Genomic DNA, 14,523 nt, shown 5'->3' with positions numbered 1-14,523 from the left:
GATATGCACAGGATTCCTACAGTGATGTTCATTGTCCTGTACAAACCCTATGCATTTCTATGTCCTCTTTATGGGACTAGTGAACACCCCATTTAAAAGCAGAAACCAGCCCGTGCAGTTCGTCCCTCCCCTTGCAGCCCAAGGAAACCTGCATTATACACAGCAAACTAATATAACTCAGCCCTGGTTGGGATACACTGTCATACACACACAAAAGGGACTACAACTTCCAGCATGTGTCATTCAGGAGTCTTCAGTATGTGGTATAACACCAGCATGCTGCCTCTGTAGTCTCCTGGGAGTTGTAGTTCACCACACCTCTACAAGGCATAACACCAGTGTTTCCCAACCAGGGTGCTTCTAGGTGTTGCAAATCTACAACTCCCAGCATTCCCTGGTTGGGAAACACAGGCATACACACACCTAACTGGGACTACAACTCCCAGCATACACACACACCTAACAGGGACTACAACTCCCAGCATACACACACACACCTAACAGGGACTACAACTCTCAGCATACACACACACACACACCTAACAGGGACTACAACTCCCAGCGTACACACACACCTAACAGGGACTACAACTCCCAGCATACACACACACACACACAACAGGGACTAGAACTCCCAGCATACACACACACATAACAGGGACTCCAACTCCCAGCATACACACACCTAACAGGAACTACAACTCCCAGCATACACACACACACCTAACAGGGACTACAACTCCCAGCATACACACACACATAACAGGGACTACAACTCCCAGCATACACACACTTAACAGGGATTACAACTCCCAGCATACACACACACCTAAGGCTAGGTTCAGACTACGGAATTTCCGACAGAAATTCAGTCGTAAAAATTCCGTCCGAAATTCCGCTTTCAAAAATGTCTAGTGTAGTGAATGGGTTTCCGTTCACAAATTCACACTTCAGAATTTGTGAAGCGAAAATCCGCTTGGAAATTTTCGTCTGAAGAAAGGCGGTGCTCTTTCTTCAGGCGGAAATCCGCGTGGAACACACTGCAGTCTATGGGAGACTGCAGTGTCTGCGCGGTCCTAGCGCCAACTGATTCAGTCAGCGCTGGCCGCACTCGGAATCTCCTGCACGCGGAAATTTTCTGCCTGGAGATACCGTAGTCTGAACCTAGCCTAACAGAGACTACAACTCCCAGCATACACACACCTAACAGGGACTACAACTCCCAGCATACACACACACACACACACACCTAACAGGGACTACAATGCTCAGCATACACACACACACCTAACAGGCACTACAACTCCCAGTATACACACACCTAACAGGGACTACAACTCCCAGCATACACACACACACACCTAACAGGGACTACAACTCCCAGCATACATACACACACCTAACAGGGACTACAACTCCCAGCATACACACACACAGACACACCTAACAGGGACTACAACTTCCAGCATACACACACACACACCTAACAGGGACTACAACTCCCAGCATACACAAACACACACCTAACAGGGAATACAACTCCCAGCATACACAAACACACACCTAACAGGGACTACAACTCTCAACATACACACACACACACACACACACACATAACAGGGACCCCCCCTCCTCCTCACATAGAAATCATCCCCAGTCAGAGATTTATTCCCAGTCCCTGCAGTGTATACATCACCAGCCCGTGTACAGTAAACACAGTCAGAGCTCAGACAGGGAGATGAGGAACAGTGCTCTGGGTTATAGACCTGTGTCCTTCGAGGGGAGATGCTGGAGCCGTGCTCCTCCTCTCTCCCCCTGCTCTGGCCTTCCGTGGAGATCTACGTCCTCAGCTCGGGGAGATGAGGGAGGGGGCGTGTACTTCTCCCCGTGGAGATCTGCGTCCTCCGGAGCTCATGGAGGGAAGATGAGAGAGGGGGCGTGTATTTCTCTCTCCCCTTGCTCTTCTCTCCCCCAGCTCCAGCTTCGGAAATTTTCGGAGAGCTGAGGGAGGAGTGGACGCAAGGATTCACGGGGGCGCAAAAAACCACCTCACACCGGCAGGGACCGGCGCCGAAGATCCACTTACCGATCTGGAGGCTGCGGGCTGCGACGGAGATCGGCGACGTTGTGCGGCAGAAGAGGATGGCTCCCTGGATCCTACGGAAGCCGGTAAGTTGCCTAGCAACATCTGGAGGGCTACAGTATGAGACCATTATACAGTGGTCTCTAACCTGTAGCCCTCCAGATATTGCAAAACTACAACTCCCAGCATGCCCAGACAGCTGTTTGGGCATGCTGGAATATGTCTTTTTGCAAAAGCTGGAGGGCTACAGTTTGAGACCATTATACAGTGGTTTCTAAACTGTAACCTTCCAGATCTTGTAAAACTACAACTCCTAGAATGCCTACATAGCTGTTTGCTGTCTGGGCACGCTGGCATTTGTAGTTTTGCAACATCTGGAGGGTCACAGTTTGGAGCATTGGTCTACAAACTGTAGCCCTCCAGATGTTGCAAAACTGCAAATTCCAGCATGCCCAAACAGCAAACAGCTGTCTCAGCATGCTGGGAGTTGTAGTTAAGTGCCTCCAGCTGTTGTATAACTACATCTCCCAGCATGCCCTTCGGTGATCAATACATGCTGGGAGTTGTAGTTTTGCAACAGCTGGAGGCACACTGGTTGGAAAATACTGAGTTAGATAACAGAACCTAACTGAAGGTTTTCCAACCAGTGTGCCTCCAGCTGTTGCAAAAGTACAACTCCTCAGTCAGTACATGCTGGGAGTTGTAGTTTTGAAACAGCTGGAGGTTTTCCCCCCATGTGAACGTACAGGGTACATTCACACGGGCAGGTTTGGGCTGCGGCAAATATTTTGCCGCAGCGCAAACTCCTAGCGGGGAACTCACCGTAACACGCCAGTTTGAATGTACCCTAAAAACACTGTACTACACTAACACATAATAAATGGTAACACACAACATATACACCCCCTTACACTGTCCCCCCCAATAAAAATGAAAAACTTATTGTACGGCAGTGTTTCCAAAATGGAGCCTCCAGCTGTTGCTAAACAACAACTCCCGGCATTTCCGGACAGCCACTGACTGGCCAGGCATGCTGGGAGTTTAGCAACAGCTGGAGGCACCCTGTTAGGGAATCACTGGCGTAGAATACCCCTTTGTCCACCCCTATGCAATCCCTAATTTAGTACTCAAATGCGCATGGCGCTCTCTCACTTCGGAGCCCTGTCGTATTTCAAGGAAACAGTTTAGGGCCACATATGAGGTATTTCCGTACTCGGGAAAAATTGCACTACAAAGTTTGGGGGGCTTTTTCTCCTTTTACCCCTTATGGTTAGGAAAAGTTGGGGGTTAGACAAGCCTGTTAGTGTAAAAAAAATAAAAAAATTTACACTAACATGCTGGTGTTGCCCCATACTTTTTATTTTCACAAGCAGTAAAAGGAAAAAAAGCCCCCCCCCCCAAAAAAAAAATTTGTAACGCAATTTCTCCTGAGTATGGAAATACCCCATATGTGAGCGTAAAATGCTCTGTGGGCCCACAACAAGGCTCAGGATTGAGAGCGCACCATGTACATTTGAGGCCTAAATTGGTGATTTGCACAGGGGTGGCTGATTTTACAGCGGTTCTGACATAAACGCAAAAAAAAAAATACCCACATGGGACCCCATTTTGGAAACTACACCCCTCACGGAACGTGACAAGGGGTATAGTGAGCCTTAACACCCCACAGGTGTTTGACCAATTTTCATTAAAATTGGATGGGAAAATGAAAAAAAAAAAAATGTCACTAAAATGCTGGTGTTACCCTAAATTTGTCATGTTCACAAGGGAAAATAGGAAAAAGTCCCCCAAAATTTGTAACCCCAGTTCTTCTGAGTAAGAACATACCCCATATATGGATGTAAAATGATCTTCGGGTGCACTACAATGCTCAGAAGAGAAGGCGCGCCATTGGGATTTTGAAGAGAAAATTTGTCCGGAATTGAAGGCCACGTGTGTTTACAAAGCCCCCATAGTGCCAGAACAATGGACCCCCCCCTCCCCACATGTGACCCCATTTTGGAAACTACACCCCTCACGTAATGTATTAAGGGGTGCAGTGAGCATTTACGCCCCACAGGTGTCTGACAGATTTTTGGAACAGTGGACCGTGAAAATGAAAAATTAAATTTTTTCATTTGCACAGCCCACTGTTCCAAAGATCTGTCAACTGCCAGTGGGGTGTAAATACTCACTGCACCCCTTATAAAATTCTGTGAGGGGTTTAGTTTCCAAAATGGGGTCACATGTGGGGGGATCCACTGTTCTGGCACCACGGGGGCTTTGTAAACGCACATGGCCCCTGACTACCATTCCAAACAAATTCTCTTTCCAAAAGCTCAATGGCGCTCCTTCTATTCTGAGCATTGTAGTTCGCCCGCAGAGCATTTTATGTCCTAACTTGGGGTATTTCCATACTCAGAAGAGATGGGGTTACACATTTTGGGGGGCATCTTCTCCCATTACCCTTTTTAAAAAATGGTAAATTTGGGGGAAAAACTGCACTTTAGTGAAAAAAATGTTTTTCTTAATTTACACATCCGATTTTAACGAAAAGTTGTCAAACACCTGTGGGGTGTTAAGGCTAACTGGACCCCTTGTTATGTGCCTTGAGTGGTGTAGTTTCCAAAATGGTATGCCATGTGGGGTTTACTGCTGTTCTGGCACCATAGGGGCTTTCTAAATGTGACATGCCCCCAAAAACCATTTCAGCAAAATTCACTTTCCAAAATCCCATTGTAGCTCCTTCCCTTCTGAGCCCTCTACTGCGCCCGCTGAACACTTGACATACACATATGAGGTATTTTCTTACACGAGAGAAATTGGGTTACAAATTTTGGGGGGCTTTTTCTATTACCCCTTGTAAAAATTCAAAACTGGGTCTACAAGAACATGCGAGTGTAAAAAATGAAGATTTTGAATTTTCTCCTTCACTTTGCTGCTATTCCTGTGAAACACCTAAATGGTTAACACACTTACTGAATGTCATTTTGGATATTTTGAGGGGTGCAGTTCTTATAATGAGGTCATTTGTGGGGTATTTCTAATAAGAAAGCCCTTCAAATCCACTTCAAAACTGAACTGGTCCCTGAAAAATTCAGATTTAGAAAATGTTGTGAAAAATTTGAAAATTTATGCTGAACTTTGAAGCCCTCTGATGTCTTCCAAAAGTAAAAATATGTCAACATTTATGATGCAATCATTAAGTAGACATATTGTATTTGTGAATCAATATATAATTTATTTGGAATGTCTATTTTCCTTACAAGCAGAGAGCTTCAAAGTTAGCAAAATGCAAAAAATTTTAATTTTGCATCAAATTCTTGAATTTTTCACCAAGAAATGATGCAAGTATCAACGAAAATTTACCAGTTATTAATGCTTAAAGTGACAGTGGTCAGATTTGCAAAACAATGCTCCCGTCCTTAGGGTCATAATGGGCTCCATGGAGTTAAGGACCCCAAGGGGTTAAGGAGTTAAAGGGTTACTCTGATGGAAAACTTTTTTTTTTTTTAATCAACTGGTGCCAGAAAGTTAAACAGATTTGTAAATTACTAATATTTAAAAATATTAATCCTTCCAGTACTTATTAGCTGCTGAATACTACAGAGGAAATTATTTTCTTTTTAAAACACAGAGCTGTCTGCTGACATCAAGATCACAGTGCTCTCTGCTGACATCTCTGTCCATTTTAAGAACTGTCCAGAGTAGGAGAAAATCCGCATAGCAAACATATGCTGCTCTGGACAGTTCCTAAAATGGACAGAGATGTCAGCAGAGAGCACTGTGCTTGTGATGTCAGCAGAGAGCTCTGTGTTATTCAGCAGCTAATAAGTACTGGAAGGATTAAGATTTTTTAACAGAAGTAATTTACACATCTGTTTTAACTGTCTGACACCAGTTGATTTAAAAAAAAAAAAAAAAAAGCAAATTTTCCCCCTGAGTACCCCTTTTAAGTATAGTTTTCTGATACTGGATTACCCTATAAGAAAATGCATATTTTAGGTCTTTGATATCTAACTGCCAGTTTGTTTTTCTTACCTTTCTTTACTTTCCTACACAGATCATGACTGTGCCAAATGATCCCTATACATTTCTGTCATGTGGTGAAGACGGCACTGTAAGGTGGTTTGATATTCGAATGAAAGCAAGTTGTACAAAAGAGGACTGCAAGGATGTAAGTTTATTTACTTTATAACATTAAGTTGTTTTCTTGTGCTAAAAAGAATCTTTGAAAAAAGTGTACATGACCTGAAACATGTCATGCTCGCTGACGTTCTATGCTGTTACCTGTGCTACTTTTGTTTATAATGTCCTGTGCTAAGAAGCTGTTTTTATCGGTTTGTCACAAGTGAAGAATTCTTTTACCGCTTTCTTCTTTTGGTGTGAAAGAATATCTTTATTTTATTTTACATGTTACTAAGATTATGACAATACTATGGTGTTTATTTACTAAGAGTGGAGTGTAGTTTTCTTTGTGGGTTTTGATTTTCGACAGGAATTTTCCCAAGGTTTTTACTAAGGTTTCCCTGCATTTTGCACTTTTCCCTACATTTTGCTTTTTTTTTTTTTTTTTTTTACAACTGTTCTCATCTGTAGGGGTTTCCTCAGCTCAAATCCACCACATTTTCTGTGGAAACCTTAGTAAATATGTTGGGATTTTTCAAAACTGTTGGGGACACGCCCCTTTTGTCGGGACCACGCCCACTTTATCCCGTGGCCATGCCCCTTTTCGGGTTTTTCTTCAAAAATGGAGGGTTTTGGTTTTTTTGCGACACAATTTGGGCGCAAAGCCCGACAAAAAAGTGTCGGGATCACGTTAGTAAATAAATCCTTACATCTCTACAGTAAAGTGCAAAATGCTTTTAATGCACAACAAGAAAAAGACTGGCTGCAAATTTCCCAAACTAAAACCGTTTGTTATTGTGTCATAACATGTAATCAGCAAGTTTTCCTGTATGAAATCTACACCCAGGGTGCGCTTATGACTTCCCATCGCCAGCTATGAAGCACACACAGGATCTGTGCTTGCATCATAGGAGCCAGGGACCCGGCGGTGATGGCAGACCCGGCGGTGAATTTACCCCATTAATCTCGCCATTAACTCCAATATTGTTTACAGCATCTACGGTATTGATGCGGTTTCATTTGTTGATCAGATTTACCCGTGGCAAGGCTCCGGGATGAGATCAGCCAAGATGGCGGACAAAGTTCTCCTCACCTGCCTCCGGCCATCATCATGTTGTCTTCTTCTCCGGGCTGCCTTCGAGCAGACCAGACAATTAGATTGTCGATAATACTGATCAGTGTTATGCCTATATACTGTATAGCACTTATCAGTATTTGCATTTTTAAGATTGCAATAAATAGTACCCTGTGGGACAAAAAAAGCGGAAAAAAAAAGTTTTAATAAAAAGGAAAAAGCCCCTCCCCCAATAAAAAAATAAAACTCTCCTCTTTTCCCATTCCCCCCCCCCCACAAAGAAGAGTAAAAAATAAATCAACATATTTGGTATCACTGTGTGCAAAATGTCCGATCTAAAAAATACGGTGAACGATGTAAACGTAAAAAAATACCAAAGTCCAAAATTGATAAATTGATAAAGATCGGTATCATTTTAGTCTTATTGACCCACAGATTTAACCCCTTCATGACCCAGCTAGTTTTGGCCATCATGACCCAGTCCATTTTTTTAAATCTGACATGTGTCTCTTTAAGTTGAAATACCGTATATACTCGAGTATAAGCCGACCCGAATATAAGCCGAGGCCCCTAATTTCACCCCAAAAACCCAGGGAAAGTTATTGACTCGACTATAAGCCTAGGGTGGGAAATACATCATCCCCCCTGTCATCATCCAGACCCCCGTCATTAACACCCTCATCATCATCACCCTGTCATCATCCCCCCTTCATCATCACCGCCTGTCATCATCCCCCTCTTCATCATTACCCATTACCCTGTCTTCATCAGACCCCTTCATCATCCCCCCTTCATCATCACCGCCTGTTATCATCCCCCTGTCATCATCCCACACCCCCCCTTCATCATCACCGCCTGTCATCATCCCACCCCCCCCTTCATCATCACCGCCTGTCATCATTACCCTTTCATCATCCCACACCCCCCCCTGTCATCATCCCCCCCCTGTCATCATCCCCCCTTCATCATCCCCCCTTCATCATCCCCCCCTTCATCATTACATAGTTACATAGTTAGTACGGTCGAAAAAAGACATATGTCCATCAAGTTCTACCTGGGAATTTAAGGGTGGGGTGTGGCGCGATATTGGGGAAGGGATGGGATTTTATATTTCTTCATAAGCATTAATGTTATTTTGTTCCAGGAATGTATCTAATCCTGTTTTAAAGCTGTTAATTTTTCCTGCTGTGACCAGTTCCTGAGGTAGACTGTTCCATAAGTTCACAGTTCTCATGATAAAGAAGGCGTGTCGCCCCTTGAGACTAAACTTTTTCTTCTCCAGACGGAGGGAGTGCCCCCTCTTCCTTTGGGGGGGTTTAACCTGGAACAGTTTTTCTCCATATTTTTTGTATGGGCCATTAATATACTTATATACATTTATCATATCCCCCCTTAACCTGTTGGGGACGAAGGGCGTATGCATACGCCCTTGCGTCCTGGTACTTAAGGACGAAGGGCGTATCCATACGCCCGTGGGAATTTCGGCCCCGCCGATCGCCGGGCGGGGATCGCGCCGAGGTGACTGCTGATATCTATCAGCAGGCACCCCGTGCAAATGCCCAGGGGGGTCATTAGACCCCCCCCATGTCGGCGATCGGCGCAAATCGCAAGTGAATTCACACTTGCGATTTGCGCCGGGTCATTACGGGTCTATGGTGACCCGGTGACCCGGAATAGAAAGGGGATCGCGGGTGTCTAAGACACCCACGATCCCCCTAAAGCGATAGGAGTGAGGTGGCAGAGTTGCTACCCCTCCTATCTCTGCTATTGGTGGTCTAGACGCGACCACCAATAGCAGATCAGGGGCGGAGGGGTTTACTTTCGTTTTCCCCGTCCTGCCCACCCACAATAGGCGGGGCAGAACGGGGAAAACGAAGAGGACCGGGCGCCGACGTCCACTTACCCCTCCGGAAGCAGCGGAGCGACGGGGATCGGCGGCGGCGACGGAGATCTGCGGCGGCGTGCGGCAGAAGAGGACGGCTCCCGGATGCGACGGAAGCCGGTGAGTAGTTGCATAGCAACATCTAGAGGGCTACAGTCTGAGACCACTATAGTGGTCTCTAGACTGTAGCCCTCTAGATGTTGCAAAACTACAACTCCCAGCATGCCCAGGCAGCTGTTTGCTGTGTGGGCATGCTGGAATTTGTAGTTTTGCAACAGCTGGAGGTCTGCAGTTTAGAGACCACTGCACAGTGATCTCTATACTGCCCTCTAGATCTTGCAAAACTACAACTCCTAGCATGCCCACACAGCTGTTTGCTGTCTGGGCATGCTGGGAGTTGTAGTTTTGCAACATCTGGAGGTCCACAGTTTGGAGATCACTGTTCAGTGGCCTCTAAATTGTAGCACTCCAGATGTTGCAAAACTACAAATTCCAGCATGCCCACACAGCAAACAGCTGTCTCGGCATGCTGGGAGTTGTAGTTGCGTACCTCCAGCTGTTGCATAACTACATCTCCCAACATTCCCTTCTGTGATCAGACATGCTGGGAATTGTAGTTTTGCAACAGCTGGAGGCACACTGGTTGGAAAATACTGAGTTAGGTAACAGAACCTAACTGAAGGTTTTCCAACCAGTGTGCCTCCAGCTGTTGCAAAACTACAACTCCCAGCATGTACTGACAGACCGTGCATGCTGGGAGTTGTAGTTTGCTACAGCTGGAGGCTCACTGGTTGGAAAATACTGAGTTAGGTAACAGAACCTAACTGAAGGTTTTCCAACCAGTGTGACCCCAGCTGTTGCAAAACTACAACACATAGCATGTACTGACAGACCGTGCATGCTGGGAGTTGTAGTTTTGAAACAGCTGGAGGTTTGCCCCCCCCCCCCCATGTGAACGTACAGGGTACATTCACACGGGCGGGTTTACAGCAAGTTTCCTGCTTCAAGTATGAGCTGCGGAAATTTTTCGCCGCAGCGCAAGTTCCTAGCGGGAAACTCACCGTAACCCGCCAGTGCGAATGTACCCTAAAAACACTACACTACACTAACACCTAATAAAGAGTAAAACACTACATAAACACCCCCTTACACTGTCCCCCCCAATAAAAATGAAAAACGTATTGTACAGCAGTGTTTCCAAAACGGAGCCTCCAGCTGTTGCAAAACAACAACTCCCAGCATTTCCGGACAGCCACTGATTGTCCAGGCATGCTGGGAGTTTAGCAACAGCTGGAGGCACCCTGTTTGGGAATCACTGTCGTAGAATACCCCTATGTCCACCCCTATGCAATCCCTAATGTAGTCCTCAAATGCGCATGGGGCTCTCTCACTTCGGAGCCCTGTCGTATTTCAAGGAAACAGTTTAGGGCCACATACGGGGTATTTCCGTACTCGGGAGAAATTGCACTACAAATTTTGGGGGCTTTTTCTCCTTTTAACCCTTATGAAAAAGAAAAGTTGGGGTCTACACCAGCCTGTTAGTGTAAAAAAAAAATAATTTTTACACTAACATACTGGTGTTGCCCTTTACTTTTTATTTTCACAAGAGGTAAAAGGAAAAAAAGACCACCAAAATTTGTAACGCAATTTCTCCTGAGTACGGAAATACCCCATATGTGGGCGTAAAATGCTCTGCGGACGCACAACAAGGCTCAGGAGTGAGAGCGCACTATGTACATTTGAGGCCTAAATTGGGGATTTGCACAGGGGTGGATGATTTTACAGCGGTTCTGACATAAACGCAAAAATATAAATACCCACATGTGACCCCATTTTGGAAACTACACCCCTCACGGAATGTAATAAGGGGTACAGTGAGCATTTACACCCCACAGGGGTCTGACAGATTTTTGGAACAGTGGAACGTGAAAATGAAAAATTTAATTTTTTTGTTTGCACAGCCCGCTGTTCTGAAGATCTGTCAAACGCCAGTGGGGTGTAAATGCTCACTGCACCCCTTATTACATTCCGTTAGGGGTGTAGTTTCCAAAATGGGGTCACATGTGGGGGGGTCCACTGTTCTGGCACCACGGGGGACTTTGTAAATGCACATGGCCCCCGACTTCCATTCCAAACAAATTATCTCTCTAAAAGCTCAATGGCGCTCCTTCTCTTCTGAGCATTGTAGTTCGCTAGCAGTGCACTTGATGTACACATATGGGGTATTTCCATACTCAGAAGAAATGGGGTTACAAATTTGGGGGGGCATTTTCTCCTATTACCCTTTGTAAAAAAGTAAAATTTGGGGAAAAATCTGCATTTTAATGGAAAAATATTTTTTTTTCATTTACACATCCGACTTTAACAAAAAGTTGTGAAACACCTGTGGGGTGTTAAGGCTCACCGTACCCCTTGTTACGTTCCTTGAGGGGTGTCGTTTCCATAATAGTGTGCGATGTGGGGGTTTTTGCTGTCCTGGCACCATAGGGGCTTCCTAAATGTGACATGCCCCCCAAAAACCATTTCAGAAAAACTCACTCTCCTAAATCGCATTGTTGCTCCTTCACTTCTGAGCCCTCTAGTGCACCCGCCGAACACTTGACATACACATATGAGGTATTTTCTTACTCGAGAGAAATTGGTTTTTTTTTCCTTTTACCCCTTGTAAAAATTCAAAAACTGGGTCTACAAGAACATGCCAGTGTAAAAAATGAAGATTTTGAATTTTCTCCTTCACTTTGCTGCTATTCCTGTGAAACACCTAAGGGGTTAACACACTTACTGATTGTAATTTTAAATACTTTGAGGGGTGCAGTTTTTATAATGGGGTCATTTATCGGGTATTTCTAACCAGAAGACCCTTCAAATCCACTTCAAACCTGAACTGGTCCCTGAATAAATTCCGATTTTGAAAATTTTGCGAAAAATTGGAAAATTGCTGCTGAACTTTGAAGCCCTCTGGTGTCTTCCAAAAGTAAAAACTCGTCAATTTTATGATGCAAACATAAAGTAGATATATTGTATATGTGAATCAATATATAATTTATTTGGAATATCCATATTCCTTATAAGTAGAGAGCTTCAAAGTTAGAAAAATGCTAAATTTTAAAATTTTGCATGAAATTTTTGCATTTTTCACCTAGAAAGGATGCAAGTATCGCCGAAAATTTACCACTAACATAAAGTAGAATATGTCATGAAAAAACAATCTCGGAATCAAATTTATAAGTAAAAGCATTCCAGAGTTATTAATGCTTAAAGTGACAGTGGTTAGATTTGCAAAAAATGCTCCCGTCCTTAGGGTCATAATGGGCTCCGTCCCCAAGGGGTTAAACGTCTCTTCTCAAGACTAAACAATTGTAGCTCCTTTAATCGCTCCTCATAGCTAAGATGTTCCATGCCCCATATTAGTTTAGTCGCGCGTCTCTGCACCCTTTCCAACTCCGCAGTGTCCCTTTTATGAACAGGGGACCAAAACTGAACAGCATATTCCAGGTGAGGCCGTACCAATGCTTATGTATTATGTCCCTGTCCCTCGAGTCCATGCCTCTTTTTATACATGACAATATCCTGCCGGCCTTGGAAGCAGCAGCCTGACATTGCATGCTATTCTGTAGTCTGTGATCTACAAGTACACCCAGATCCTTCTCTACCAGTGACTCTGACAGTTTAATCCCCCCTAAGACATACGACGCATGCAGGTTATTAGTACCCAGATGCATAACTTTACATTTATCCACATTGAACCTCATTTGCCAAGTGGATGCCCAGACACTTAGTCTATCCAAGTCATCTTGTAACCTATACACCTCCTCTATAGACTGTACCGTGCTACAAAGCTTGGTGTCATCTGCAGAGATAGAAACAGAGCTGTTAATGCCATCCTCTATATCATTGATAAATAAATTAAACAACAGCGGTCCCAGTACAGAACCTTGGGGTTCACCACTAATTACCGGTGACCAATCAGAGTACAAATCATTGACCACCACTCTCTGGGTACGATCCATGAGCCAGTGTTCAATCCAGTTACAAACTAAAATTTCCAAACCCAAAGACCTTAACTTACCTGTCAGACGTCTATGAGGGACAGTATCAAACGCTTTAGCAAAATCCAGAAACACTATATCCACAGCTTTTCCTCTGTCAAGGCTTCTACTCACCTCTTAATAAAAGCAAATTAGATTGGTTTGACAACTTCTATCCTTAGTAAACCCATGCTGGCTATCACTTATAATACAATTATCCCCTATGTATTCCTGTATGCAATCCCTTATAAGTCCTTCAAATCAATTTAGAGTTGATTTAAAGATGTCCCATTTACCTTCTGTATCAGTATTTGAGAACACCTCCCCCCAGTCTATGTCCTGTAGTGCAGCTCTCAGCCCAGGGAAGTTTGCCTTTTTAAAGTTATATGTTTTTGCCTTCCCCGCCTGTCTTTGTTTTCTACATTTTAAGTCAAAAGTAACGATATTGTGGTCGCTATTACCAAGGTTTTCCCTCACAGTTACATTACCAACCAGCTCTGCGTTGTTGGAAATTATCAGATCCAACAAGGCATCACTTCTTGTTGGGTCCTACACAAACTGGCCCATAAAATTATCCTGCAATAAATTTAGGAATTGTCGCCCCTTTGTAGTTTTAGCCAACCCCGGACCCCAATCTATATCTGGATAGTTAAAATCTCCCATTATTACCACTGTACCTGCCCGGGCGGCCCTCTCTATTTGTTTATGCAGCCGACTTTCTATCTCTCTAGTGATATTAGGGGGTCTGTAGATTACACCAAGTATTATTTTTTCAGTATTTCCCTTCTTTTGTAATTCTACCCACAGTGATTCCACATCCTCAGAATCATCACACACACTATGTCGTTCATACTGACTTTCATACCACTTCTTACATACAGACAGACTCCACCACCTTTTCTGTTCATTCTATCTTTGCGAAACAATGCAAACCCCTGCAGATTGACAGCCCAGTCATGCGAGGAGTCCAGCCATGTCTCAGTGACCCCAACTATATCAATATGTTCCTCCAGTATCAAGGCCTCAAGCTCCCCAATTTTATTTGCTAGGCTTCTGGCATTTGTGAACATACACTTTACATTTCCATCTTTTATGTTATTGGGTTTAATGGGATTCAAGGGTGTAAGTTTTATTTTCCTATGAAGCCTATTCCTATTAACTATTCTAACCCCTCCCTCCGCTCCACCCCCAGGTACATTTATACTTCCCACCTCTCTATCTACACTATCTTCCCCCTCTTTGCTGTAGGTTCCCTCCCCCCAAGTCCCTAGTTTAAACACTCCTCCACCCTTCTAGCCATCTTCTCCCCAAGCAAAGCTGCACCCTCCCCATTGAGGTGCAGCCCGTC

General features: G+C 44.3%; 1 protein-coding gene across 15 annotated transcripts in view; it reads left to right on the top strand.

The window, feature by feature from the left end:
• DCAF6 (DDB1 and CUL4 associated factor 6) overlaps positions 1-14,523 on the top strand; it is a 1,246,835-nt gene that overhangs the window by 388,508 nt on the left and 843,804 nt on the right. For all 15 annotated transcript variants that reach the window (XR_008888854.1, XM_056557692.1, XM_056557704.1 and 12 more), the window contains one exon: positions 6,126-6,239. Coding sequence is in view for 14 of the 15 variants with exons in the window: in XM_056557692.1 (XP_056413667.1) it covers positions 6,126-6,239 (114 nt within the window). In the remaining variant the exon portion in view is untranslated. The remainder of the gene's footprint in view (positions 1-6,125; positions 6,240-14,523) is intronic.

The sequence above is a fragment of the Hyla sarda genome, chromosome 2 (assembly GCF_029499605.1).
Source record: "Hyla sarda isolate aHylSar1 chromosome 2, aHylSar1.hap1, whole genome shotgun sequence".
NCBI classification, from domain to species: Eukaryota; Metazoa; Chordata; class Amphibia; order Anura; family Hylidae; genus Hyla; species Hyla sarda.
The sequence above is the reverse complement of the archived record's forward strand: the minus strand, read 5'-3'. Positions and strand labels throughout refer to the sequence as shown.